The sequence below is a fragment of the Aquila chrysaetos genome, chromosome 5, assembly GCF_900496995.4.
Source record: "Aquila chrysaetos chrysaetos chromosome 5, bAquChr1.4, whole genome shotgun sequence".
NCBI lineage: Eukaryota > Metazoa > Chordata > Aves > Accipitriformes > Accipitridae > Aquila > Aquila chrysaetos.
The window spans coordinates 42504299-42530309 of NC_044008.1; the positions used below are offsets into that span (position 1 = coordinate 42504299).

At 37.7% G+C, this 26011-nt stretch overlaps 1 protein-coding gene across 8 annotated transcripts in view; it reads left to right on the forward strand.

Moving 5' to 3' along the window:
• Positions 1-93: 93 nt before the first annotated feature.
• The window catches only part of VPS13C (vacuolar protein sorting 13 homolog C), a 103737-nt gene continuing 77819 nt past the window's right edge, over positions 94-26011 (forward strand). For 2 of the 8 annotated variants that reach the window (XM_041123270.1, XM_041123272.1), the window contains exons 1-16: positions 94-336; positions 2040-2083; positions 6056-6098; positions 7640-7735; positions 8479-8580; positions 11036-11098; positions 13170-13235; positions 15412-15521; positions 16375-16434; positions 17047-17106; positions 17858-17938; positions 22125-22182; positions 22511-22638; positions 23507-23613; positions 24267-24438; positions 24895-24957. In XM_041123270.1, the coding sequence (XP_040979204.1) occupies positions 237-336; positions 2040-2083; positions 6056-6098; positions 7640-7735; positions 8479-8580; positions 11036-11098; positions 13170-13235; positions 15412-15521; positions 16375-16434; positions 17047-17106; positions 17858-17938; positions 22125-22182; positions 22511-22638; positions 23507-23613; positions 24267-24438; positions 24895-24957 (1353 nt within the window). In that variant the 5' untranslated portion in view covers positions 94-236. Of the gene's footprint in view, positions 337-1104; positions 1433-2039; positions 2084-6055; positions 6099-7639; positions 7736-8478; positions 8581-11035; positions 11099-13169; positions 13236-15411; positions 15522-16374; positions 16435-17046; positions 17107-17857; positions 17939-22124; positions 22183-22510; positions 22639-23506; positions 23614-24266; positions 24439-24894; positions 24958-26011 lie in introns of those variants that run through there. The other 6 variants (XM_030013385.1, XM_030013389.1, XM_041123268.1 and 3 more) reach the window with 5 other exon arrangements.

The following is a 26011-nucleotide window of genomic DNA, read 5'->3' on the forward strand; positions in this document are numbered from 1 at the left end:
CCGTGGACCAGCCCCGCAGCCGCCCCTCGCCCACTGCGCGGACCGGGCGCGCAGCTCCGCCCCGCCCGCCCGTCAGGCGCTGGGCCGCGCCCCGCCCCGTCACCTGACTGCCGGGGACGCGCCCGGCGCTGGTTTACCCCGCGCCGTAGCCCGGCGCCCCCTCCTCTCCTTTCCCCTCGCCCTCCCCTGCCCCGCCGGTGGGCCGCGGCTGGCGTGCGGGGGAGTCCGGCTCCGCCATGGTGCTGGAGTCGGTGGTGGCGGATCTGCTAAACCGCTTCCTGGGCGACTATGTGGAGAACCTGAACAAGTCTCAGCTCAAGCTGGGCATATGGGGGGGTAAGGAGCCCCTTCCTTCTCCCGCCTCGTCATCGGGGGTGGGCGGTTTCTCGCGCCGCGGTGGGGAGCGGGTCTCGTTGGCTGCGGTCCCCCCCCGTGAGGGGTTGGCGGGCTGTGGGACCGCCGTCCCCTCTCTGAGGGGCAGTCGGTCTGCGGGTTTGCGGCCCCCTGGGACGAGGGGGCGAGCTGCGGAGCCGCGGCCCTCCGTGAGGGACGGTCGGTCAGTCTGTGGCCGCGGACCCCCCCCCCCCCCCCGCGACGGACCGCCGGTCGTTCTGTGCCTGTGGCCTCTGGCCGCTTCTTCCTCCCTCCCTCCCTCCTTCCTCGGGAGGGGCGATCGGGTCGGTCTGTGAGGCTGCGGCTCCTCGCGGTGGCGGCCCCCGCCGCCGCCCTGCAGCGGGCTCTCCCCGGCGGCGGCCGCAGGCTCCGGCCGTTGTGCCGCCGTGAGGTGAGGGTCTGCCTGTGAGGGGAGCTGGGGCGAGAGATCCCCGCGCAGCGACAGGGCGCCAGGTTGCGGGGGGGAGAAAGAGCAAAGTTAGGGTCTCCCTCCACGCGAGGCGGGGTCGTGGCCGCCCAGCTGTGGCACTTGCTGCGAGAGGCTGAGGCGAGGCGTGGGCGCGCGTCGGCTGGCCTCGGAGTGCTCTGGGGCGGGAAACCATCGGCAAGCTAAAAAAACCCCATTTTTTTTTTTTTATTTTTTTTTTTTCTTCTTCGCTTTCTTGAGAGTATCCTGGGTGGAAGCACGCGTGTGGTGTCGGGTCTCTCTGCGGTGCGGTCGAGCGTGGGGTGGCTCATGCGGGGTGGCCCCAGGAGGAAGGGGAGGCCTTGGCTGTGGTGCAGCTGATAGGGTGCTTGCGGAACTGCGTCTTCCACCTGCTAATTTCTCGCTGTAAATAATGTGTACTAAGCAGATGTGATAGCGCAATAGCGTGGAGTAGCTGTTCTTAGTGACTATACCGAGCGTTTCAGTTTGCTACCCTGTAGGCGTGCAAAAAACCAGTTGAAATACTGTCTAGAGAAGGCTGGCTATTTTAGATGCTTTGCGTACGTAAGGGACGAGACTTCTCATCATCTTATTTTTGCTCTTGTCATGGTAGTAAGTATTTGAGCATTTATAAATTATTAATACCTATATTAAAAATGGAATGTAGTTCTAAGGAATTTGGCATTAAAGCACTAAGAGGTGTATTATCTGTGCTTTCCTCAGGTATAATTCTGTGTGCCAGTGTTCCCTTTGCAAATCTTGTTGCGTTGCCAATGTCAGGAAAAGTTAATGTGCACGTGAAAATAGGCATGCTTTTTTGTGGCTCTATGATTCATGATTTTTCTGTTATGTAAAATTGTCAAAAACAAGATACAATTTTCCTAGTCTACACTACACTGATAGAACTGTAATTATCATTCACAACAAAGGGAATAGTAAGAAAGATTTCCTATTATTGTAGGTGTATTTTTAGAGTAGAAACATGTAGACGTCTAAATTGGTGATATTTTTGTAATGTCTTCTACCATGAAATTTTGTCTGAATGATCGGTATTTAATGACTCTTACAAATTAGACACATATTGTGCTATTCTGTAACTGGAGTAAGGTTTTCAGATTTTATCAGTGTGTACTTGGGAGGGTTGTAGTTGTGTTCCTTGTTCCACCTTACATAATAGTCTAAGTCACTTGTTCTGTACTTCTCTTTTTCTTCTAAACAGGTAATGTGGCACTTGACAATTTACAGATAAAGGAGAATGCATTAGTAAGTATTCTAATAATGTTAAAATTTTTTTTATGGGTCTAAAGACAAGTCATGGGATAAAATATTACTGTAGTATCACGTTAACTCAGTATGCCTTCTTTACTGGTTATTGCAAGTAAGTCCTAGGTTAACTGTTTCTAATTCTGCTTGTGTTACTGGAACAGAGAAAGAAAAGAAGCTATGGTTGAAAAGGTAAGTGTGCTCCTTCATAAGAGAAAAACAACTTATGAGAAGTTAGCAGTAAGGTTTTGAAGTGGGTTTCCCAGTGTTTTAGGCATACATGCTTATACAACCTGTCCTAGTGTTTGAGGCTTGGAATGATAAAACTTTAAGATATTGATGTGTTTCTGTTACCATTTTGGTCATCCTGTACAACTAAAAGGATTTAATTTCTGCTGTGACTGCTACTGTATGATCATACTTCTAAGCCATAGGGTTTTTTTCCTCACTTGTATGCCCATGCAGTAGATGTTTGTATGTTTCTGAATGATTTACTATATCTCATGGGTTTGCATAGGTCTATGTATTCTTTTTTTTTCTTTTTTTTCAGCTTTGGTTGCATAAATCAATTTTTAAGGCCTGACTCCTACAAAATGATTGATCTAATTGAAGTCTTCTGAAAGACAGTGGTTCCTTTCTCAGTTGTTGGTGTGGGGATGAAGGGAGAAAAAGTTCATCCTTCTACATCAGCTGATGGGATTGAAACTTATGTTTATGACTTCCTGTGTAAATTGATGCTTGTTAAAAGTGGCAGGCATTAAGATGTGTACTCTCTGAAAGTAAATACGGTTATTCAAATGCTCCATTCTGTTCCTTCTAAAATAGGAATGACGGAGTGAAGGAAAAACAAGAAATAACTTGCATTAAGTACCCATATTCTTGTCTGAAAAAAACCTTGGCTGATTTTTATGTTTTTTGAGTGAATGAACACCTGTACTACTGAGAGATTCTCACTGCAATCTTTAGTGTGCTTTAAAACTGTTACTCTTCTGTGAATTGAAAACATGTTGGATCTTTATATGACCAAATAATTGGTTTCTCTTCATTGTTCTGAAATTTCATACTTTACCTGCCCATTTCATCCATTCCTGATAACTTTGTTGTACTTTAAAATTCTTGATAAAAATATCTTTGTAATCCCGTAGTTGAAAAAGGGAGGAAGAAAGTGTTGTCTACTCTGTACATGTCTTTCTATCTTACAATGACAGCAAGGTTGATAACGATTCTAGCAGTTCCGACTTACAAAAATGCATAGTCATGTATGTGACTGACCAGAGCTGAGAGCGAGCTAAGACAAATTCAAGAACTGAAAACAAGGGATGTTTCTGGCTGCTTTACAATTGCAATATGTTAGATTTATATGCAAAAGTAATTAAAGGAACGTTGATATTGAACACCATTTTTAGCGAAGTCATCTACACCTTCTTGAAAAAGAAGGGATTAAAGCAATGTGATATGGTCCAACTTTTCTAGTTTGCATGTCTGCTGCCATCTGGATTGTTTTTGTTTTCCTATTAAGGTTTTCAACCAGAAAACAACTAGCTTTTAATTTCTGTATGTAGATACAGTACTTCTCAAATGCAGGAAAAGAAAATCCTTTGGAAAAGGGAGATAAGCAAATAGTTACTTTTAGTGTTAAGTTTGCTGAGTCCATTTTTTTTTCCCCTTGGTCATAGTAAAAGAGCATTTAATTAAAATGGAAGTTTGTCAGACCTCAGTCAAAACTTAGGCTTCAGCTTGTGCAAAGTCAGCTTAAGAAGATTAGTGTAGGATTTCTAAAATAAAATTGTAAAAAATTATTTTACAAATTAATTCTTAGGCACCTTGAAAATGTAATAATTTTTTTCCCAAAATATGTTAGAGAGAGAGTTTGCTGACACAAAGTGCTGAAGTGTTGTTCTGTGAGATATGTGCTTTATCTTTTGAGGCTGTTGTTTTGTTTTGTGTGACTCTAGCTATAAAAATACAGGAGTATAATGGGGCAGTTGCTATTAATCTTCCTTTTTTACTTTGTGAAAAACTTGTAGTAGTGATAGTAATGAGTTCTTTCTGATGGATTTCTTCAGCTTTATCCTATTTTTCAATCATAATGAAAAATGACTGATGGCAAACTATGACCTAAGCTCATTAGCAACTTGTTACATGTTTCTCAGCTTATATTATTAGTCATTACCACTAAAAAGCTTGACCTCTGAGCTGCTTTACTCGTGAATTTGTATCCTGTATCCAGCTGGTCACAGCTCTTAAAATCTTCAAAGCTAATATTGCCTGTTTCTTCTCAGTTATAGTCTTGAAGCATTTTCAGTAAATCATCTTTTTTCATGTTAACATCAAACCCCAGCGCGCTCGTGGTTTTTATTTTATGTTAATCTGTTGTTTTAGCAACTTTAAAATATCTTTAATTTCTAGCCTTTCCTTCATTTCCACCCACCCCCTGCCCCCCCTGGAATTTAATCTTCTGAAAACTAATTTTTCAAGGTCAAGCTCATGGTCCTTTCCTTTCAGCAGGCCAAACTGAGCTGGTCCCATTAGAATTCAGCTGTGGGTCACAAATGCAGTATTAAATGGGGTGGATTTGGTTGCTGGTATCTGCTTCTACATGACTGCTCCTGGCTTTATCAAGAGCAGAGATCTGTCTTTGCTCTCACAATTTGTTTCTTATGCCTGTTCTTACTACTGAAAACAGAGTTTAGAGATCAAACTATTCTAAGTGAGTCTGTTTTCTCTTTCTCTCCTGATATATTTCAATGAAAAATAAAAACTGAGAAGAAAGCTTCCAGTTAAGCTTATTGACCAGATTCTTAACATGAAGAACAGGAAGAAATATTTGGGAGGTACTGAAGAGCCGTTGTCACCAGGAAGAATTTAAAGCCCAGAAAAGGGTTAAAATATTCCATAGCTCTTGCTTTTCAATTGTTTCTTTGAGGTGCTAAAAAAGAACAAGCCGTGGAAATATTTTCACAAGTTTAGTCACTTAACTAAAGGTCGTTGATGTTAGGCTCCTAATTGCAGCTCAGAATACTTTTTAAAAACTGTGGAAATCTGGCAGAAATGTTAATTTGGATATTAATCTTCTTTTTCAGAGCAGCCCTGTTAAATGTTTTTAAGTTGTTGGAAAAGTGGTGGTCAGGATCTACTATTACTAGTACATGGGAAGAGAGAAGCGGTTAATACCAGTCTTATTTGGGAAAATGGGTTTGCTTTTTATAATCTCTGAGATTAGGACTTCTGTTAAGGTCTTTGAATTGTGGTTAACTTATTTGAGAAGAATACTCAAGTGGAAGACAGTTCTGGAATCTTGAGGTTTTAACTTATTTTTTAATCTTTCCTTTATTTATTTAATTTCTCCTACTTCCTCTTTATTTTGTCCCTCTCTTTATTTTCTTGATATTCCTGCGGTTATATTCCTTTTTTTGCTGTACACTGTATAGGAGAGAGACTTCATGAGGCTTTGATTGATGGTAATAATTATTCACTTGTCACATGTTCCTCATCTTTATGAGCCTATATTGTTCTTGACATTTGGCAGGCATTTTGCAAAGAACTTCTCAGTATTGTTAGTGAGATTTTTTTATATGTTTGTAAATACTAAGTGAGATTATCAAAAAGAAAAGACCTATGTGGCAAGTTAATAAAAATGTAAAGTTAAATTCTTGTATATAGATAAAATGTTACTTTTTAGTAACTTTTGGAGTGAGGCATTATCATACTTGTAGGAGAAAATTGCGAGAAATGTGTAAATGCTTAGTTTTAAGGCTTTCTACAAGCCTAACCATATTTATTTATGGATTCCTGAGTTTGTGTGAGTACTCCTAAATAATTAAAACTCTGTCATATGGAGAACTGTTTCTGTTCTGGAACTTCAGTTCTGGGAAAATAGTTTTAACAGAAGTAAAGATAATTTTGCTGTATAAACCAGCTTATCTTTAAAATACATGGATCTGTTTAATACTTTATTTTTTTTCTTTACAGAGTGAACTGGATGTACCTTTTAGAATAAGAGTTGGTCAGATAGGTAAGTTTTTGTTTCAATGTGAGTACTGAAGTGGAAATTTTAGTACAGGCCTTAAGGTCAGTTCTGCTTCTGAATATCTTTTATCAAGCTTTCTTAAGTGATCTCTAATAGTAATTGCTGTTGAAACTAGCATAGAAGTCTAGTGTGACTGCCCTGGATAAATCATAAAATGTTATCTGGCAAACCCTGTTTGTGTAACTTTACAGCCTGGTATGAAAAACATGTCTGAGAGTTCTTCCCAGACACATGGATGGTCAAGGGAGCTGTTTAGTTTAGGCAGAGTGTGTGTGGCTCTTTAAAGGGCAGGTTAGCAATATGAAGAATTTTAAGTAAAATTCCTGAAACTGGCAAACATGCCAAGGGTTTAGGAACTTAGATACATGTTTTTTTAAGAATTCTTTTAGAACAGAATAGAATCATTAAGTTCGGAAAAGACCTCTAAGATCATTGAGTGCAACTGTCAACCGAAGACCACTGTGCCCCCTAAACCATGTCCTGAAGTGCCACGTCTACGTGTTTTTTGAACACCTCCAGGGATGGTGACTCCACTGCTTCCCTGGGCAGCCTGTTCCAATGCCTGACAACCCTTTCAATAAAGAAATTTTTTCTAATATCCAATCTAAACCTCCCCTGGTGCAACTTGAGGCCATTTCCTCTCGTCCTGTCACTAGTTACTTGATAGAAGAGACCAGTACCCACCTCGCTACAACCTCCTTGATAAGTGATAAGGTCTCCCCTCAGCCTCCTTTTCTCCAGACTAAACAGCCCCAGTTCCCTCAGCTGCTCCTCATAAGACTTGTGCTCCAGGCCACTCACCAACTTGGTTGCCCTTCTCTGGACACGCTCCAGCACCTCAGTGTCTTTCCTGTAGCGAGGGGCCCAAAACCGAGCACAGTACTCAAGGTGCAGCCTCACCAGTGCTGAGTACAGGGGGATGATCACTTGCCTGCTTCTGCTGGCCACGCTATTTCTGATACAGGCCAGGATGGCGTTGGCCACCTTGGCCACCTGGGCACACTGCTGGCTCATATTCAGCTGGCTGTCAACCAGCACCCCCAGGTCTTTTTCTGCCAGGCAGCTTTCCAGCCACTCTTCCCCTCTTCCACTCTAGCACTGCATGGGGTTGTTGTGACCCAAGTGCAGGACCCAGCACTTGGCCTTGTTGAAGGTGTCAGCATTGCTTTTTCACATAAAACGTTTGTTGGAGATGAATGTGTGTTGTATTTCTTCTTTTACTTCCCTGGGAAAATCACGTTCATCCCAGTGAATTGAACTCCAGTCATGATCTCAGGTTTTGATCTGAAGTCTTCTGACTCGGACTGCATCTTCTTGCTTAAATCTATGACTTAGATTTTTCTCTGCATGTATTTTAGCACTTCAGTGGCTTTATAAAATGTTTAGGCCCATACGGTTTCTCCTTACCTTCTAAGGTGTTTAGGACATCAAGATATAGGGCTAATGCTCTTCAGTGCCTGAGGTATTGTTTGGACTAAGCACACCATAGATTTTTGGTTTGATGTAACTGTATCTGCTTTGTTTAGATAAACTTACTCTGAAGATTCCTTGGAAGAATCTCTATGGCGAGGCAGTTGTTGCAACTCTGGAAGGCTTGTATCTTCTAATAGTTCCTGGAGCAAGTATGTAAACTCTTCAACGACACAGTTAAATAATGGAAGAGAAAAATATCTAAGGGTAGCATGTAAATGAGTATATAATAGCAAGTAGATCATGTAAGCTGCCATTTTTACATGCTGTTCCCTCAGGGAAATCTCTAGACAAATGCTGGCAAGTTAGTGGAAGAAGGGTGGGAGAAAACAGCACCTGTTGCTTTTATGGAAATCCTTGGTTGTATCCATTCCAAGTGTTTATCCTGAATCCACTTTTCTGGCATGGGTTAGATCTTTTGGCTGTTGCATGATGTAGTTCATCTGCTTCTAAGTGACAACAATTGAAAGTAGTAATTCCATTATAACTGTTTTTAGGGACAGGGAAGAGGATCAGAGAACTTGATTAGTTTTCTCTGAAATCAGAACCTCTGGTATATTAAGAAAACTTGAAAGTTTCTAGAGCGTCAAATATATGTGTAGTAGAGCTTACACATCTGCATTGTGTTGCACAGACCACACTTCAGGGTCTGAATTTCCACAGAAAGGTTCTCCTGTGAAGTAATGCTTAAACGTTTGTATGGTCCTTTTGTTTCTTACTGTGTAGAAATAGCAATTTCAGAGGCTGGATGCAGCTTTCAGCAATTAAACCTAGAATAGCCTTTATCTCAAACAAGGCGTTTTGCAACATAATGTTGAATATGGTGTGCATTGCTTGATTATGCATTTATATAACTTGAAATTTAGGATTAAAGCTGTCCCAACTTGGCTTACAGGCATTAAATATGATGCAGAGAAGGAGGAAAAATACTTGCAGGATAATAAACAAAAGGAACTGGCAAGAATTGAGGAAGCCTTGCAGAAAGCGGCAGAAAAAGGTACTGTGTTAATAATACAAATCTCCATCGGAATTTCAGGATTTAGACTGTGCTATGAAACAAAAGTCCAGTTTTGTGATTGACTTAAAAATTTTTTTCAAGTGTCTACCTAATCTTACAGCGCTTTGAAAACCCTTTTCCCTCTAAAGCTTGAAAGAAATTTTATTTGTTTTGTTTACCATTCATTTATCCAGTCAACTTCCATTGGAAATGGGAATTTGATAATCTGGTATGTCTTTTCTTTTCTTTTTTTTTTTTTTTTTCCTTAAAGCTCTAGGGGAAAAGGACAAAGGGTAGAAACTGCATTGGATGAGGCTAATGTTATCTTGCTTTAGAACTTCAGTAATAGATGTTTAATAACGTGTTTGAGGTGCATGTGACAGGTTGTTCTTTGCTTAAAGTAAACTTTAAGCAGAGTGGTAAGGTTAGTAAATTTTTACTTAGCAATAATGCTTTAGTTTCAGTTTCTGCTGTCCTTTTATGATATATTGCATTTTGACTGGTTTGAGAAATGAGACTCTTGAGCAGGAAATAATTCGTGACACAGGAAAACAATTGAACATGAACATAGGAAACTTTACTTAAACTTTTGGTTTGGGTCATTAAAATTTAAACTTTCATTTATAGGTTAAAATAATTGATCATTTCAGTCCAGGTAACCTGATTTGTGGTTTGGGTTGGGGTTTTTTTTTTGTTTGTTTTGTCGTAACAAATATCTTTAACAGAATTATGGTATAAATTAGGCTTGTTTGGACAGAAACCAAGGTCAGAACCAATGACAGGTAACTACAGATGATAGAGGAAAAAGTTACTACTGAAGTTTTGTTTGAAGTGAGACCTTTTGGTTGAGTGGTATAATGATTCTTAAGATGCATCTCTAGGATACCTGTAATGCTGCAGGTCATTTGCCTTGGAAAAGTTACTGAAAATCAAGTGATGCTTACAACACTTGGAAAAAGATAGTTTGATTATAATCTCTTTGCTTATTTAATTTTCCAGTTACAGGACTCTCTACTGCCTTGTTCCTGCTTTGCTAGTTTGAGATGTACATTTGCAGTTTCCTTCAAACAGCAATCTGGCAATCCATTTACAGTGAAGAAAGAAGCCTTGCTATATTTTTTGTCTTTAATATGCCAGAAACTGTATGAGAGCTAAGGCAACTTCAGTGAATTAATTTTGCAGCCATTACTTCATGCTGGGGCAAAGGAATGTTCATAGAGTTTTAACCTTGGTTATGTAGGACTTGGATACTGTAAAGCAGCAGTGCTTCAGCCATTACTCTTTGCACCAGTTTTAATGGGATGAAGGGATAATGTAACAAGAAGAATTTAACCTAATGGGCATTGCTTGAGGAATTCCAATTCTGGAACTTCATATAATAAGAGTGAGTCTGTGAACCTGCAACAGTTCTTTTTTTGAAAGAAACTTAGTACATCCAGCATTTGTAAGGCTTTGGGAAAAAAAAAAATCATATAAAAATGATACCTCAGTAGCTCAACTCCATATATAAAGAACTAGAATTAATTTTAGTCATGTTTTGCAGTTTTAAACTTTCAGCCTTGTGAAGAAAAAGCTAGAGGAACATTCAAATTGGATTATTTTAAACTGTAGTTAACCTCTCAGTCATACTGCAGCATGATCCTTATGGGTCCTTTCCAACTTGAGATATTCTATGATTCTGTGATCATATCTCAGTGGTAGCTATTTGTGTTTCTGGTGTTGTACTAGAATATTGTACTCAGGAGGACTTGTGTAGTTCCTGCATGAGCACATCCCTTGCTTTTGCTAGATACAGAAGTCTTAGGGCTCAAGTTGCTCTACTGCACCGTAAACTTCTAAGGAATTCGGCTCTTTCTGTAGGCTTTTAAGAGCGCACGATAGCTGGTGAAAATCTAGGAAATACATAGAATAAAAACTTATCACAGTCCATGAATTCTCAGCTGTACTTGCTTTTCTGATTAGTACTCAACTTACCTCAATGTGTTTAGAATCTTGATTCTGTACTTGCATTTATTTAAGAGTCTCTTGGCATAAACAGTCCTGGGGATATTTTCTTTAGACATGCTGTTCAAACATTGGGCAAAATGGTGATGTCACTGTGTGGTTAGTGTAGTGTGATGGGGAAGTGATAACAAGCTCTGCTGACGAAAGTGGGCAAAACATTATTTTCTTTTTTCTAAGCTATTAAAATCTGTCAGTATCAAAACTCATATATGGAGACTAAAGCTTGCAGCTCTTGTCTTTTACTCGTTGTAAGTAAAATGAAAATCGCATAATTTGCCTATGTAGATAATCTTTGAAACTAGATATTCTGAATTGACTCAGGCTGTCAGATACTTAATGGAAATACTAATGTGCCATACAGGTTTTATAAACTTAACATTAAATGTGGAGCTGATTTCCTTCTTTTAAACAAAATGCATTTTTTTGGTTATTTGCTACCATGTGGACCAAGGCACTCATTCACAAGATTCCTTGTATGGGTTGGAGAGCCTGATATACAAGGACACCAAGCCTGGTGGGTATGCATCGTTAGTTACATTTTGCACATGCATGATGGGTATGCAGCTTACATTTTTAAAAACAATCCCCACCAAAGCAGCCAAATGTAGAAATGAGAAAACAATACTTGTTTGGTAAGCATCCACATGTTGGTGGTTCTAGAAATTAGATTTTAATGACTGTGGATTCAAGTGGAAACTTGTAATGACTAGTCCTGTCTTAATTGAGTGGCTGTTCAAGATGACTAAGAGACCATTTAGAAAGACTTCCATCAACCATCTCGAGCTCGAGAATAGTATAAAATGCTGACAACATTCTACTGTAGTTTTAAAACACTGTCTTTAGGTGTTTTGAGAATAGAGAGTAATTACCCTTACTTAAAGTGTCTGGGCTTAAGATACTCAAGTTCAGGCTGTCTTGAAACTGTGGACAGGCAAAATGAACCACAGCAGATTGAAGGCATTTAGCATGCTTTTCCCTGCTTCTGTTTATTTGGATTGCTCTCAAGTTAGGCAAGGAAACAGTTTCCATTGAAATCCAGAGGAACTGTTATTATGTTGTACCTGCTGTTTATTTATCTTCTTGAACCAGATTTTCAGAAATTTATTCTTAGCCAAAATTACTTAGTGGGCTTTTATCTGAGCGCAGGTTTAGAATGAGCTTAAAATCATACATTTAGTGTCTCCATAGTAATGGATGCAAGTAATCAAGAAGAAAACCATGTTGCCTTAGTTTTGTCATACATGGGAGTGAAAGCCTGAGAACTACAAATTCAACAGTAAGTGAAGGAAGCTCTCTTTTTAAAATATCATTTATAGATGATTACTTATACTGTTAAAAGGAACTATCCAAAAGAAAACATTGTTTCTCTTTGGCATAGTTTTTCCTTTTTGTTATTTGTAGGGTGATCACGTTACCTGCAAGACAGGTTGAAATCTTGGCAGGCACTTCCTTCTCCTTTGTTTGAACAGGCATGCAAATTACATGAAGTTCCACAGAGTTAAATACGCTTGTTGTACTTGCTTCCTTCTTGCTTTAGTGGGATACACACTTCTCATGCTACAACTTCTTAAAGTTAAGCATAGGCAGTCCTATTGCTAAGTTCTTTTCCCCTATGTGGCCAGAGAGGGGAAGGAAATAATGCAACTCGCCATAGAAATATGGAAATATATGAGCATTAATTTTATTCATGAAATGGTTGTGATTGTGTGGGTCCTAATTTGTGTGTAAATAGTAAAATTTAATTTCATATAAAGCTTTTAAAGAGTCATCATTTTTGTATGCCTTTTTTGCAGTTACTGGTATCGTTCTTTCAGATCACTTTCTTACCATACTGTTGATTGCTTGGGAATCATATTGAAAAGTGCTCTTTGGATTTCCACGTACATGTCAAATATCTTAACGTGGAAGTTACGCTCTTGTATTGTAGAAGCCTCTTCTGGATTTAAACTTCCATACTTTTTTTTCCCCGCGTGTGTGTATTATTAACTGTTCAGTTATGACAATTACACCTTTGCCTGAGGTCATTAAATAAAAACCAAACATTTGGATTACAGAAAAACTTATTCATCAGGGTATCTAATAAGGAATCATGGCTCTGTTTTTAGCTCCCTTTTGTACATAAGTGATCTGGAATTATGTTATACAGTGCACTTGTAAAGAAGTCTGTGTATGTATTTGCTGAGAAGCCTGGTGATTATTTGTAATTCCTTGAACTCTTGAGATGTTGCACAAGGAATATATGAAAGCTCAGTTAAATGCCTTGACCTTACAATTGGCAGGACAATTGATTCAGTAGAAATTTGGATACTTAATCTAAAGTTTTTACTGGCTGCTTAGTCAACTTGGGCTTAAGTGAATGTAGGTATACATAAATGATGAAAAATAGGGCTCTGTGCTATGAGAAGTAGCTGAATGCTTCCTTAACAGATCTGAAATTCTTTAAAAGCTTTTAATGAGACCTTACTAAGGCATTCTGCTTTAAGACAAGCTAAACTTACTTTCATCTTTTCTTATGCTTTCTTACATTTCTGCTTTACTAACTTGAATTTTATCCTTTTCCCAAAAAATTGCTTGCACTGAAAAAGGACGTAAGCGTAAAAAGTATAAAAAGCATTTTAAGAGACCCTTTAAAGGTCATGATCACTCAAAAGGTGGGTACAAATTATGGCTTTTAACTTTTTAAAATACTTTTTTTTGCTTTCTGTTTGGATTAGTTTTTCTTAGTCATGGATATACATCCACTGATACCTTTTTTTCTCCTGTTTGAAAGAGAGGATGTAAATTGGAGAGAGCTCTTGTTTGCTTTTTATCCTTTCTCTGGATCCAATAAGACTGAAGAGAGTCCTTGTTTCTCTCTACTTGGATAGCTGTAATTGTTTATTCAACTCGAGCTATCTGTACATTTCCAACAAAAACATGCACGTTTGGTAGGCTGATTAGTGGCACTTCACTGTGACTGTTGGAAAAACTGCACGTGGAAGAGATACCTGTTTGTCCGATTTCTGTAATATTCTAGTAACAGCTATGTAAAGTAAATGTGATACTATACTGATGATATAGCAGTAAACAGTCTTTTTCAACACTTTTTAGCTTCTGTTCTAAATAGCTAGCATAGTTTTATGACTGATATTTTAACAGCAATGAAATTGATGTTTTTTTCCACAAGAAGATAATCATTGTCCATAAGTACCAAATCATGCAGGCTTTCAGTATTAGCATGTGACTAAGAATGGGTCACCATATCCCATGGGGTTGTATTGTTATGTATTTGGTCTTGGAGGAAGCTGCAGCATAGACTTGTAATTGGAGTAAAAACTTTGTGGGGACCCTAGATAAACTTTGTAAGGTATCAAACTTTTATTGCTACTGGTAGCTGCATCTGGCTGGAAAAACTTTCAAGTGCAAGCAGGCAACCCATTAAGGTCATGAAGCTTCGATAAGCACTTCTGCCCCCTTTTTTTTTCTTTATCAGTATTGTGTTGGATTCTGTTAATAGGGAGTGGGAGTTGTGAAGAAACGATTAATAGGAGGAAATGTGAGTTGCATGTAAAAGTGGTATAACATTTTGGTTTCTTCTGAGTTCCTGACTGATTTTTTTACTTAAAATCAAATGCTCTTTTGACTAAAATAGTGTTGTATCACATTCAATAGCGAAGTCTTTTTGTTTTTAAAGGAATCTCCTGAACCTCTCTTAGACGTTAAAAAAAAATACTCCTAATTTTTATAGCAAGATGTATAAAGTTATGTATCTGTGGTGGTCAGTGTGCATTGCATATTTAAAAAGATACAAACAATTAAAGCAAGCAGAGAAGTCAAACTCGAAGTGCAACCCTAAACTTAGTCAAAACCTGTAGTCCTTACTTCTCTCGACTTGGATAGCCATGACTATTTCTTCAGCTTGAGCCATGCGTAGCATTTCCAACAAAAATGTGCTAGCTTGGTAGGCTGATTAGTGGCATTTGCTGGGACAGCCACTTTGTAAGGTGGATACTGAACAAGACAAGGTAGTCTGGAAAGATAGCTAGAGAACAAGCAGCTCACCTAGCCATATTTTAGGTAAAATGTTAAGATGCTCAGCCTGAGGTAATAGAGTTACATCATTAAGTAATCGGGGATTGTAAATATTCCCCCCCTCGCCTTGGCATGCGTACATTTGTCTTGGGTGGAATGCTGAACTTCTGCGGGTATGCAACTTCTGCTACCCTGTCTTGTTCAGCATAAGTATCACTATGTGGTATAGCAACATCTGATATGGACCTAGCTTAAATGGTCACAGTATAAGTCTGGTATGGAAGAAATGGAATATTTAAGAGTAACTGTTTGGTTTTGCTTATGGTATGCCAGCTTTTTAACTTTCTCAGGCAGTGTTGTATGAAGGGCTCTAATGCACTGGTCTCTTGTTGTGCAGGTATCATCTTCACCTGGTTATTCAAGGGTATTTTGTGCTAAATTACACAGTCTTACTTATTTGCTTGTTGAAACCCCCAGTTAACTGCTGAGGGACTCTAAAGAGAACCTTTTACCTTGGAAGGAGTGGGGGGAGGTATATTAAACAAGAACTTGCTGTAAGCTAAACTGTTTTGGCTGAAACTTCGACAAATTTTCTTATTGATGTGTTGTGCACACACAGCTAACATCACATCTTCAGAATATGGATGTACAGAAAAGGAAAAAATGCAAATATGTAATCTAAACAAGTGAAAACTTAAATGTTAAGTATTGATGTTAGAGTAAACATTAAATTTACATTAGTATAGCTGTTGGTGTGGTTAAACTCAAGATGCAATTACTACACTGAATGCTGTCTTTTAAAAATTATTGTTTTAGACAAACCAAAGGAGGAGAAGAAAGATACTTTCTTAGAAAAGCTTGCAACTCAAGTTATAAAAAATGTGCAAGTCAAAATCACAGGCATTCACGTTAAATACGAAGATGATGTAAGTATCGAGAACATATTCTCCTCATTTTAAATTGGACTCCAGTGCAGTCATGATTGTCTAGTCCACAGAGAGAAACTGTTATCTGGCACCTTGAAAAAGTTGCTGTGGTTTCTTTTGCACCACTTCAAATAAAGTACCACAGATATGACTGAAAGCCAGAAATATTTTTGGTATGTGAAATAGTTGTTCTCTTTTTTGCCTTGTCCAGTGGTGCCTTGCTCACTAAATGTGGATGGTGGCTGTTTGTCAGATGTTAGGGTGTGTAGTTGATGTACAGGATTTTTCAGTGTCCTGGGTGAAGTCCAGAATGGCAGAAACTGCTGGAGTTTCAGATAAGTCAGAAGGCAAATACTTGAAAACACTTAACTGATAAATGAGAATGTTTATATGAATGAAACTGCTATTACTCTAGCCTACTTCCTTTAGGAAAATGATGAAGCAGTTTGTGATGAGATAATTGAATGTAAAAGCAAAGCGTTGGATATAGAGTATTTCTCAAACCTATTTTGGAACTTTTCAGAGACACTAAATTTAAAAAGGTGTGAGGAATGGAAGTCACAGAATGATAAAGCTGACTGAGATGCGGTACTCTGTAGTTCTTAGTTCTTTCCTGTATGGGGATTTTAGAAGCCAAAAGGAAATTTTCAGCTTGAATTGAAGTCCTAAATCTTTATGCTACAGCCATGTTAGTTTTGGCCCAACTTAAGGGGTTCCAAGAATGCTTCAGCTAGAAAAATTAAGCAAAGGAAGATGCTCAAAACAGCTCAGGATTTCAGTTGACTTCAGTTAAATGATACATTTCTGTTTGCAGCAAGAGAAATAAAGAGCTGTTATTTTTCTGTTTTTGTAGATCACGGATCCACAGTGTCCGATTTCCTTGGGAATGACGTTGGGCGAGCTTAGTTTACTGGTAATGTGTGTGTCCATGCATGTTCTTATGTTTTTGATTTACTTGTCTTTGGAGTACCAGAAAGTAAAAGTAATGTATTAAGATGATATAATGAAAGTATGCATACAGCTGGAAGTGAAGACAATCTTTCATTCATGTAAATAGTACTTGAAGTTTGTGCAAGCAAAAGGGAAGACGATTGGGGCACGTCACACTTTCTGAGACTAGTGATTTGTTCTTAAGATCCAAGTGATCTTTAAAACTGAATATGTTTACTTTCATAGGGCAGGTTATTTCCAGGCCTAATAATTAAATTAGGGCAAACATTACATCATGATGATAAAGAATGTGGTATTTTGCCAGGCCTTTTGAGAAACTGGGGGAGAAAATTTCAGCTAACCCTTGTTTTCCTTAGATGTTAAGGATTTTATGGGTAGGATAAGGAGTTGAAAATCAAAACAGACTGACAAATTTTGTATTGGATTTTGACTTGTGTGTATGCAGTCTAGAGAAACGGGCTTCTGTAATCACATAGCACCAAAATGATGCATTCTGTGCTTGAAAGTATAGGATAAAACTGCAAATGTGTTAAATAAGATGCACAGAATGATTTTTATTGCTTTGATCTTTTAGACAACAAATGAGAACTGGACACCTTCTATTCTGAATGAAGCTGCAAAAATAATATACAAGGTAATGTGTAGTGGCTTTTTTTTTTTTTTCCTAGAAGAGTGAAGAGGGGATCTGATCTTGGAGAGGAGTAATCTGGGGTTCTAAATAAAAATTGGAAAAATAGTTTGCTTTGCAAATTTTCCTGTTTTTCTTAATTTTGCTGTGTGTTTAAACAGAAGTAGAGCACAAATTACTGGCTTTATGTAAGGCATAACTTTCAATTCTATGGCTTAAATAACTTCCCTTAAATGCAAACACTTATTGCCTCATTAAATGCATTATATGACAAGTCTGCATGGTAACTATGATTTCAAATACGTTGTCAAATTGCCATTTCCTACTCTAGTTTGTATGCCTAATGTAATTGGGATTCTGGTACCTAAGTGGTCTCTCTGTTCTCCCTGCTGCCTAACCCCATGCTGAAAGGAGTATGCAAAGATCTAAGAAATTATAGGAATGATATAAGAAGGGTTTAATAGTCCTGGCTTCTTTATTAGGCTGAACGTTGGTTTTGTGAACCCTTGCCCCTGCAATCCAGAGTTGTATTTAACAGGTGTGCATGAACTTGTGTCCTGTAAGAACTTGCTTTTTAGCAATTCAATTTTCACTTCAAAAATAGTATTATAAGGTTAAATATGTCTCAATGCTAATGGTGGATTTGCTGTCTAGTCTGTTTTCACTTGTTTTCTGTTTTCACAAATGGAAAGCTGAGTTTATAGAATGGGTTGAATAGTGAGTATGAAATCTGTTGAATGTTTTCTTTCCCGTGCAGCTTTTGTGCCTGGACAGCCTCAGTGCTTATTGGAACGTACACAGCAAAATGTATTATCATGGCTCCCGTGAACAAATACTGGTAACGTAGAAGAAAATGCATTAAACAGTACTATATTCTATAGCTGTTGTGGTATTCAAAACTACACTATACTAATTTCCACCCCACTTCTCACACTTACAGTCAACTGTATTCTGATACCAGGGTCATATGTTAATCTATTGCACCATTGATAGCTAATGGTTTTTTTGTGAACTTCATATGTTATTAAGCCCTATAGGTTTTAGAAACGGTCAGAAACTGTGTCTGTAAAATCATGTTCTATTGGCATATTGATCTTGACTTCATGCGGTTTAGCCAGTACTGTACTAAATGTCTGGGCGATGTGAGCTATTACATAGCTACTGTAATGAAAAAGGCAATATTGAGATAGTTAATAAGCATAGAATTAATAAAAGTTCAGAATATTAGATCTTTATCAGAACAGGAACTTACATCACATGCTATCCAGATGACCTAAGCTGCATGGCTGAAATTAACCAATAGAGTGAAGCCAGATAGAAAAACCAGATTTAAAAAAATAAAAAAGTTTTTTTTGCTTTTTAATAAACCAAAGCTTAGGTAGTTACCCATTGTTAGACCTAAACAAAGACACAAAAAATTGAGGAGAGGCTAATGTAGTAGTTCTTTAAGATAGCAACCCTTATTATTATTGGAAGGAGCTTTGGCAAAATTTTGAAGAGCTTTAGTAGAATAAGTTATATGTACGGGTAAATGAATATGCTATGCTTGACAGACAGGAGAGGGTCACACCTTTAAATGTGGAATGCACAGTAGGACTGAATAATGAAGACTTTTTGAAAATGAGGTCAGGTGGAACATAATTAAGGTAGACTGTATGGAAAAGACGATGCTGGAAATAGTTTTTTCCAACTTGGTGAAGCTAACTCAGGTGGTGTAGAAACTAGAGAAATAAATGATGGTGCTCCAGTTTGAGGGCAGTGAGGGTAAATCAAGACAAAATGGGAGGCAGATATCTTAAAATGTTAATTACAGGGAAAGAATAAATTCAAATTTGTGTGTGTGGCCTTCCTGGACGCTGTGTTTTGGGTTGCTGCTAGCTAGATGAGTAGTGGAATACTGCAACTTGTAATATTATTAGTGCGTGAAGTACTTGTTTTGCTTTCATTTCATTGGTGTGTTACCGTCTAAGTCTTACTCTCCCGGAAGAGGAACTGAGAACTTTGGCAGTATGAATAGGGCAGGTATATAGACAAAAATTGTGGCTGAGGGCACACATCCTCTTTCTGTATGACAGCTGAGGGCTTCTGAGTTGCAAAAGCACCATTACTGTTAAGAAGTTTATTTCAGATGGCTGCTTCATGTTGTTAAAAGAGCTCATTTTTAGGTAATGAGAAACAGTAATTCTGGTGAGATTTTGGGTAGTACATTATTGAATGTCTTAGGTTCTTAAAGTAAACTTTAGAATGGATTATGAAAACAAGTCACTTTGCTTGGAGTAGCGGACATCCATCTACTGTTGTTAGTTTGTCTGAATCTCATTTTGTTCGAATGTGGAGGAGGTCAAATGTGCAGTGTATGCTGTCTGTATATCTGCATTCTATTTCTGGTGTGAATAAGTGATCTCTGTGTAAAAATGGTACATTTTTGACCTATTATATTTATAAAGGTTATACAGGTGTTTTGTGTGTCCTTGTGCAGCCACTTGTTTCCTTTTTTTTTCTTTTGTGCTCATCTCTTACAGGTATATTTGTTTTATTCTTTCCTTAAAATATGCGCTTAACCTGGTGAGCTTGGTACTAGCATGGAAGGTTGAATCAAAACTGTGAAGTGTTGACTGGCTGGTCAAAACCAGCCAGTTGTTTAGTGTTCTTTGAATCTTGACTGTTATGTGTAACTTAAAACCTAAGTCCTTTTATTTTTGTTCTGGTTGCCCTTGTAGCACACTGTTGATTGTCTCAGAACTGGGGTGTAAATTCACTGTATGTAGAAGATATTATGAATACGTTTATTTCTCTTCCTGTCTAGTCTCTTGCTTTATTCTTTTAAAAAGCTAAATTTCCTCAGAGTGCTTCCACTTCTGGCTCTTTAGTTCAGCAGAAATGCTTATGTATTTTTAATATAACTTTTAAGTTACTTTAGCTATGGAGTCTTCAGAATTACCTGTCTGTGGATGTTTTCTCTGTTGTATCTCAGTCTGAAGTGAAATGTAAACACAAACCAATATACAGTTTGAATTGACAGCAGCAAAAGTCTTAGGGCTTCAAATGTGTTCTTCCAGCACTGTTGGAAAGATCCTTTGTGAATCAGTCCTTTACATGCTTGTGGACAGACAGCTTTGTGGGGTTACCTGATGCTGTCTGGCAGTTTACATCTCAGTCCTTTTCAAGGAAACTTCAACTTACTATTGACTAAGCTGCAAGTGAAGATGCTGGTGTGGTTTTGTTGAACTTAAGTTTTATGTATCAGGAAGTACCACTTTCTATTCCATCATCAAGCAAGTTTTTAACAGGTTCTTTCTGAAAGAACTGGGTATTTTGCCCTCCGTGACTGTAAAAGGAAGTTGCCTGTTTCCAAAGCCTGTTTCTTTGAGTGTTGAGGCAGAGCAATTCCAGTGTAGCAAATAGTATCTAGTATTCTGACCACCTGTTAACTTGAAGCATCTCACCACTTGCAGTTTTTCCATTCTTGAAATCCTTGGCAATTTTGGTGCTGTATACTAGTATCACTTTGCATACTGGCATCATCTCCATTATTTGGATTTTTTTCATCTTTTGGCTGTTTGATGACTTCTGTTAGTTTAAATTTGTCAATTGTGATTAGTTGTCTTTGTGTCCTTGTGCCTAAAAGGGGAAGAGAGTGAGAGCAGGAATAAGCTCAGAACACATCTGAAAAGATTTGAAGCAGCACAGGGGAAGAATGGAATTCATCATGGGCATAATATTACTTGTGTAAATCTTCTCTCCACTTGTTAAGTCCTCTCTGCTTCAGAATTTATAAACCAATACAGCAACTGAACAAATAGCATATAACGTGTCTTACTTAGTAACATTATCTGTATTAAATACCTGAATACACTTTATATGTAATTTTTAGTGTAGCTTGTTTCCTGGAAAGCTAGGTCTTCCATCTAGACAGGCTGTTTCGGTCTTAATTTTAAGCAGCATTATCAGGAAATCAGATTTATCGTAGTAGCTAATTGGTCTATGTTGTAGTAAGAATAAGCTTTGTAATCTGTAGCAATCTGTTACTTTCATACAACAGTCTTCATATTTAAATAACATGAGTATATGGCTGGTTGTAAGATTAGCTGTTTTATACTTAATCTCATAGAAATTTAGCTTTTATTAATATAGATCAGCAGACAGGAAATAGGTTGAAATACAAATATTTTTAATGAGAAAGTGTTCCTTTTATAAAATACAAACCAGTTTTTAAATAAGGAACAGGGAAAAGGATTAGTTTGAAGAAATTTGTAGTTACAAAATATTTTCCTTGTAAAAACAAGTCTTAATATTGATAATCTTTATAAAATATAACGGGAACAGGCAGTTCATCTGCCTTTATGTAATCGCCAATATGTACATCTTCCTAAAAGCAGGCCTCCTGCTTTAACTTATTGTGCCATTGCAATTCTGAAACTAGATAAAATGTTTGTGCATGAATATAGCATTCTCAATAAATTGCCTAAGAATTACAGCATCAGACAGACCTAATTTTGAATTAAGACTCTGTTCCACATGATATTTCTCAGGCCTCTTGGACTGTTCTGTTATTTTCCTGACTTCTTTCTGTTTTCAATTCCTCTCATACCTGCAGAATACCAGAAGGGTCAAGTGGCCTCCTTATGTGCTAAAAATGAGGAAGGGTAGAATGTGAATAGATGCTCCTGGTACCTTCAAGGAGTTTAAAAACAAATGCTTGATCTAATATGCTACGTGTTTGAGTGTACACATGAGCTATATGTTTCTAAATTAACACACATTAGTTATTGCAAGATTTAGACAGAAGTTGAATAAAAACTGTGCTAACCTTCCATTTGATATGAGAAGCTTAGAATTCTTTTTAATCTGGTATATATAAACCCTTCACTCTTAACTGCTTGTGCTATATTGGCTTTCCCATTTAGGGGGAGGAGGCCCTTGCAAAATACATGTGAACTTAAGTTCGTCTACTCAAAGCTTAGAGGACTGTAAACAAGTAATGCTCTTCAGCAATTGCTAGACAGTATCGTATTCCTTTACAGGATCAGCTGAAAAGAGGAATTCCTTGTAGTGGTAACCAGCCTCAAGACTACCAGTATAGTAAGTAAGCTAGGAATGAGTGAATATAAACTGTTCTGAGCATGTTATCATAGAACAGCCTGACCTGATCATGCAGGCATGCCCATACTAACTTTATTTTACAAAAAAACTAAACATAATAGAACATATTAGAGCTTGTATGCTTTTTGACTGCTGCTGGGCTATCTTAATTTTTGGTAAGAATTTTATCCTGATTCTGTGGGTTTTGAGCATACACATCAGTACAAAGTGGTTGATATATCAGGTAGTGGAAATAAGTACTTTAAGATTGCTTCCCATACTTTTAATTGTAAACATAAAATTAATCTCAATGTTTTTATTTTTTAAGTTTTTAGACCAGTATCGGCCTCTGCAAGACTGTATATCAACCCATATGCAGAAGTAGAACTAAAAACTCCCAAGCTTGATTGTAATGTAGAAGTACAGAGAATTGTCATTGAATTCACTAAGCCACAGGTAAGTTGGCTTGGTATCCATTATCGCCTATTTCAGAGTTTGTGATGAACTGTAGGATTTTTTTGTTGGAAAACCTTCTTTGGGAATTTTCTGCTTATAGGCAAGTAGACTGTCTAAACTGTTTAGCAGTAACTGTGGGAAAAGTGTAGGATCATTTTCCCTTTGTGCAACAGTCACTTCCTGGTGCTAGATCCTGATACTCTGACCCTGTTATCTGTGGACCCTCTGGGGACCATCTGATCAGTATTCAGAGCATTCCTTTCACATGGAGAATGGAATCATTCTTACGAATAGCCCTTATCTTACAAAACTATAAGCCAACAATTAACTGCAGAGATGTCAAGGTACATGCATGGGTGGGAATGAATGGAGTATACTGGCTTTGGCAACAAAGCCTACTGAATTATCAAGGAGCTCTTCTAGTTCCCCAGCAATGTTAGTGTTTTTGTTTATTTACAGTTAGTTTGCTAGATAGCTTTTTAGCTCTTATTGATATCAGAGTGTAATCTGAGTTCAGAACAGCACCAATAAGGTTAACTAATGCAAAGGCAGTTCTAAAACTGGGGAAACTGGGTATTGACAAATGAAGAGAATATGGTTGGTTTGAGAAAGCTTGAGACTTTGTGTTGAGCAGGCTAACAGAAATACAAATTGTTTTTGTTCATCAAGGAAACCAGAAGTTCATATGGTGGTGTCCTTTGAGAGCAATGGGTATAGTTGGTCCACTTTTACATACTAATGAAAATGCATAGGCTTAAATTTCTGTATAGTTTGGGGAATACTAAAGACCATAGTATACATGTACTTTAAGGACTGCATGCAACAAAAATCTGAACCTCTGCTAAGAAACTTGTTTTTCTGTGTTTAGTACCTCAGCATGATAGACCTTCTGGAGTCCATAGATTACATGGTTCGCAATGCACCATACAGAAGATTTAGGCCAAATGTATCTCTCCATAAAAATGCTAGACAATGGTAAGCTGTGTATGTTCGTGCATTCTTTGGGAGATGCTGGAGTCCTCTCCAGTCTCTTCATTCTTCTTTGTGGTTAAATGTAGCTTTAAAACTAGATTGCATATATCATTATAACTTTCATAGAGTTTTGCTTAGCCAAGTAGAAAAGGCTTGCAGAAGAGAACATGTGAAAGAACCAAGTGATGAAAATCTGACTTGCAAAGCTAACCCTGGTGCCCCAAAATCTCTGAACAAAATGCTGATACTCTCTCTAGAAGTTAGGATATAATTTTAGAAAGATTAAAGAAAAAAAATCAGCAAATGTATTACAAGCGAAACATATACGTCAACTGTAATTTTTAAAGTTTTGAGCTGATACACATTTTTGTGGATTTTTTTCTAAGTACTAACTGATGCTGATTATCAAAGTGCTTAAGTGCACTTAATGCTCTTACAGCCCAAATTTGCAACGTGTAGAAGTCAATACAGAATGCAGATTTATAGTTCTTCAGGCATTAAATATAAGCTCTCAGTCCATTTTTCAAAAGTTATGTTGAAACAATTAAAATTTTTATAAACAAAGTGTTTGCATATTAATAAACTACCTCTGCAACTTTTAAGTTGTAATGCACAAATGAAATGGAAAGTTGCTCACAAGTGTGGAATTATTGTAGGTGGAAATACGCAGGTAACAGTGTTCTTGAAGTTCACATCAAAAGATATACTCGCATGTGGTCATGGAGTAACATAAAACAGCATAGGCAGCTTCTGAAGAGTTACAAAAATATGTACAAGAACAAGCTGACACAGAGTAAACTGTCAGAAGAAACACAGAGGCAAATTCAGGTATGTGTTTTTTCTCTTTGCAGAAAGTATGTTTTGGTCCCTCTATTACATAATTCTTTTAAATATATGTGACAGTAATCAAGGTTCGTGGTTTTATAAGAGCACAAGAGTTCTGTGGAAATACCATTTTAATCTGAAGTTTGGTGTAATCCGTTGTGGAAAGAAAGAAAATACTAGTAAAGTGCCATTTAAATAAACCCTTTTTGATTCTGGATTAAGCAACTTGGATGCATTTAAAGAAGTGCAAGTTTAATCTATTTAAAAAAATAAATTAGACTGCCTAACATCAAGTTTCATCTTTTAGTGAACTTCTGGGTGGGGGTATACCTTTGAAAGAAAGAATAGGTCTAGAAAGAAATTGGAGTGGTAAATATGAAGGAGCTGGTGGATAATTTGTAGTGGTGAGCCTTTCCGAAATGTGTTTGAGGCAAATGATTTCATCATACATTTTTACAGGACCTAGAAAGAAAGCTTGATGTCTTCAATATAATCTTAGCAAGACAACAAGCACAAGTTGAGGTAAGAAATAATTTTTGTTCAACAATATTGTAACACTTCAAATAGGATGGTTCTGTCATGCAAGTATCTTGAAAAAATTTGTGGTGATGAGTATGATAGGCTAGGGAGGTGGGAAGGCAAGTTTCCTATCCTTCCAGGACAGGAGTAAATGAATTTCCAAACTGGAAACCAGTTCCAAAAACCTACCAGTGTGTGTGCACAGTATTACTGCTACCCACTTTGTACCATTCAGGCAATTGTCTAAGGGTGATCATTTAATGGTTCTTTTATTCCTTTGACTTCTATTATTTCAAGACTGGTTCTGCAACTCTTCAAGATCAAACATGTACAGCTGTTCCCATCCTACCTACACCTTTAGATACTCTCTTTTTAGGGGACAGCCAATCTAATTAAAAGACAACTCTGAGAGGATTGTTAAAAGGTAGATGAAGTGTCCAGCTGCATTTTATTTTGGAAATAATTTGTGACACTTAACAAGGAGTTGCATGTTATAACATTATGAAAAGTGTTGTATCTGCAGTTAAGATCAAAAACACCTAGCACACTGAGGGCAAGCTCAGAATAGTCGTCTTGAGAGAAGCATGCTAGTGGTAGTTATATTCCTAACATGAATATTAACCTCTGTAGTTGTATCATATAATTACTGGTCATGCCAGTGTAGCCTCAGTGTTTGTCTACACGTCCAGAATGTATGTAAAATGGAGATTGAAAAAATAATAACGACGCTTCTTATTTTTGAGATGTTTGTGGTCAGACCTTGATTTTTAAAATGCAAACTGAAAGCCTGAGTACAAATTAAAAGTTTTAAATATATGTAGTGGTACAGGATCAGTCTTCAGGTTTGTTACTACTAGATTTAAGGAATATAATTGCTTCTTGTATCCTCTTAAATACTGTCTTTTCATGTGGTTCCTGCCTTTTTGTAGTCTAAATGCTAGTGAAATGTGTAGAAAAAGGCTGTCCGAAGTAAAAATAACACATGCTTCTTTCCACACACCTGTGTGCATGCACACACACACAAGCCCCCCACCCTGATCCTCTTTTTGCTTCTGTC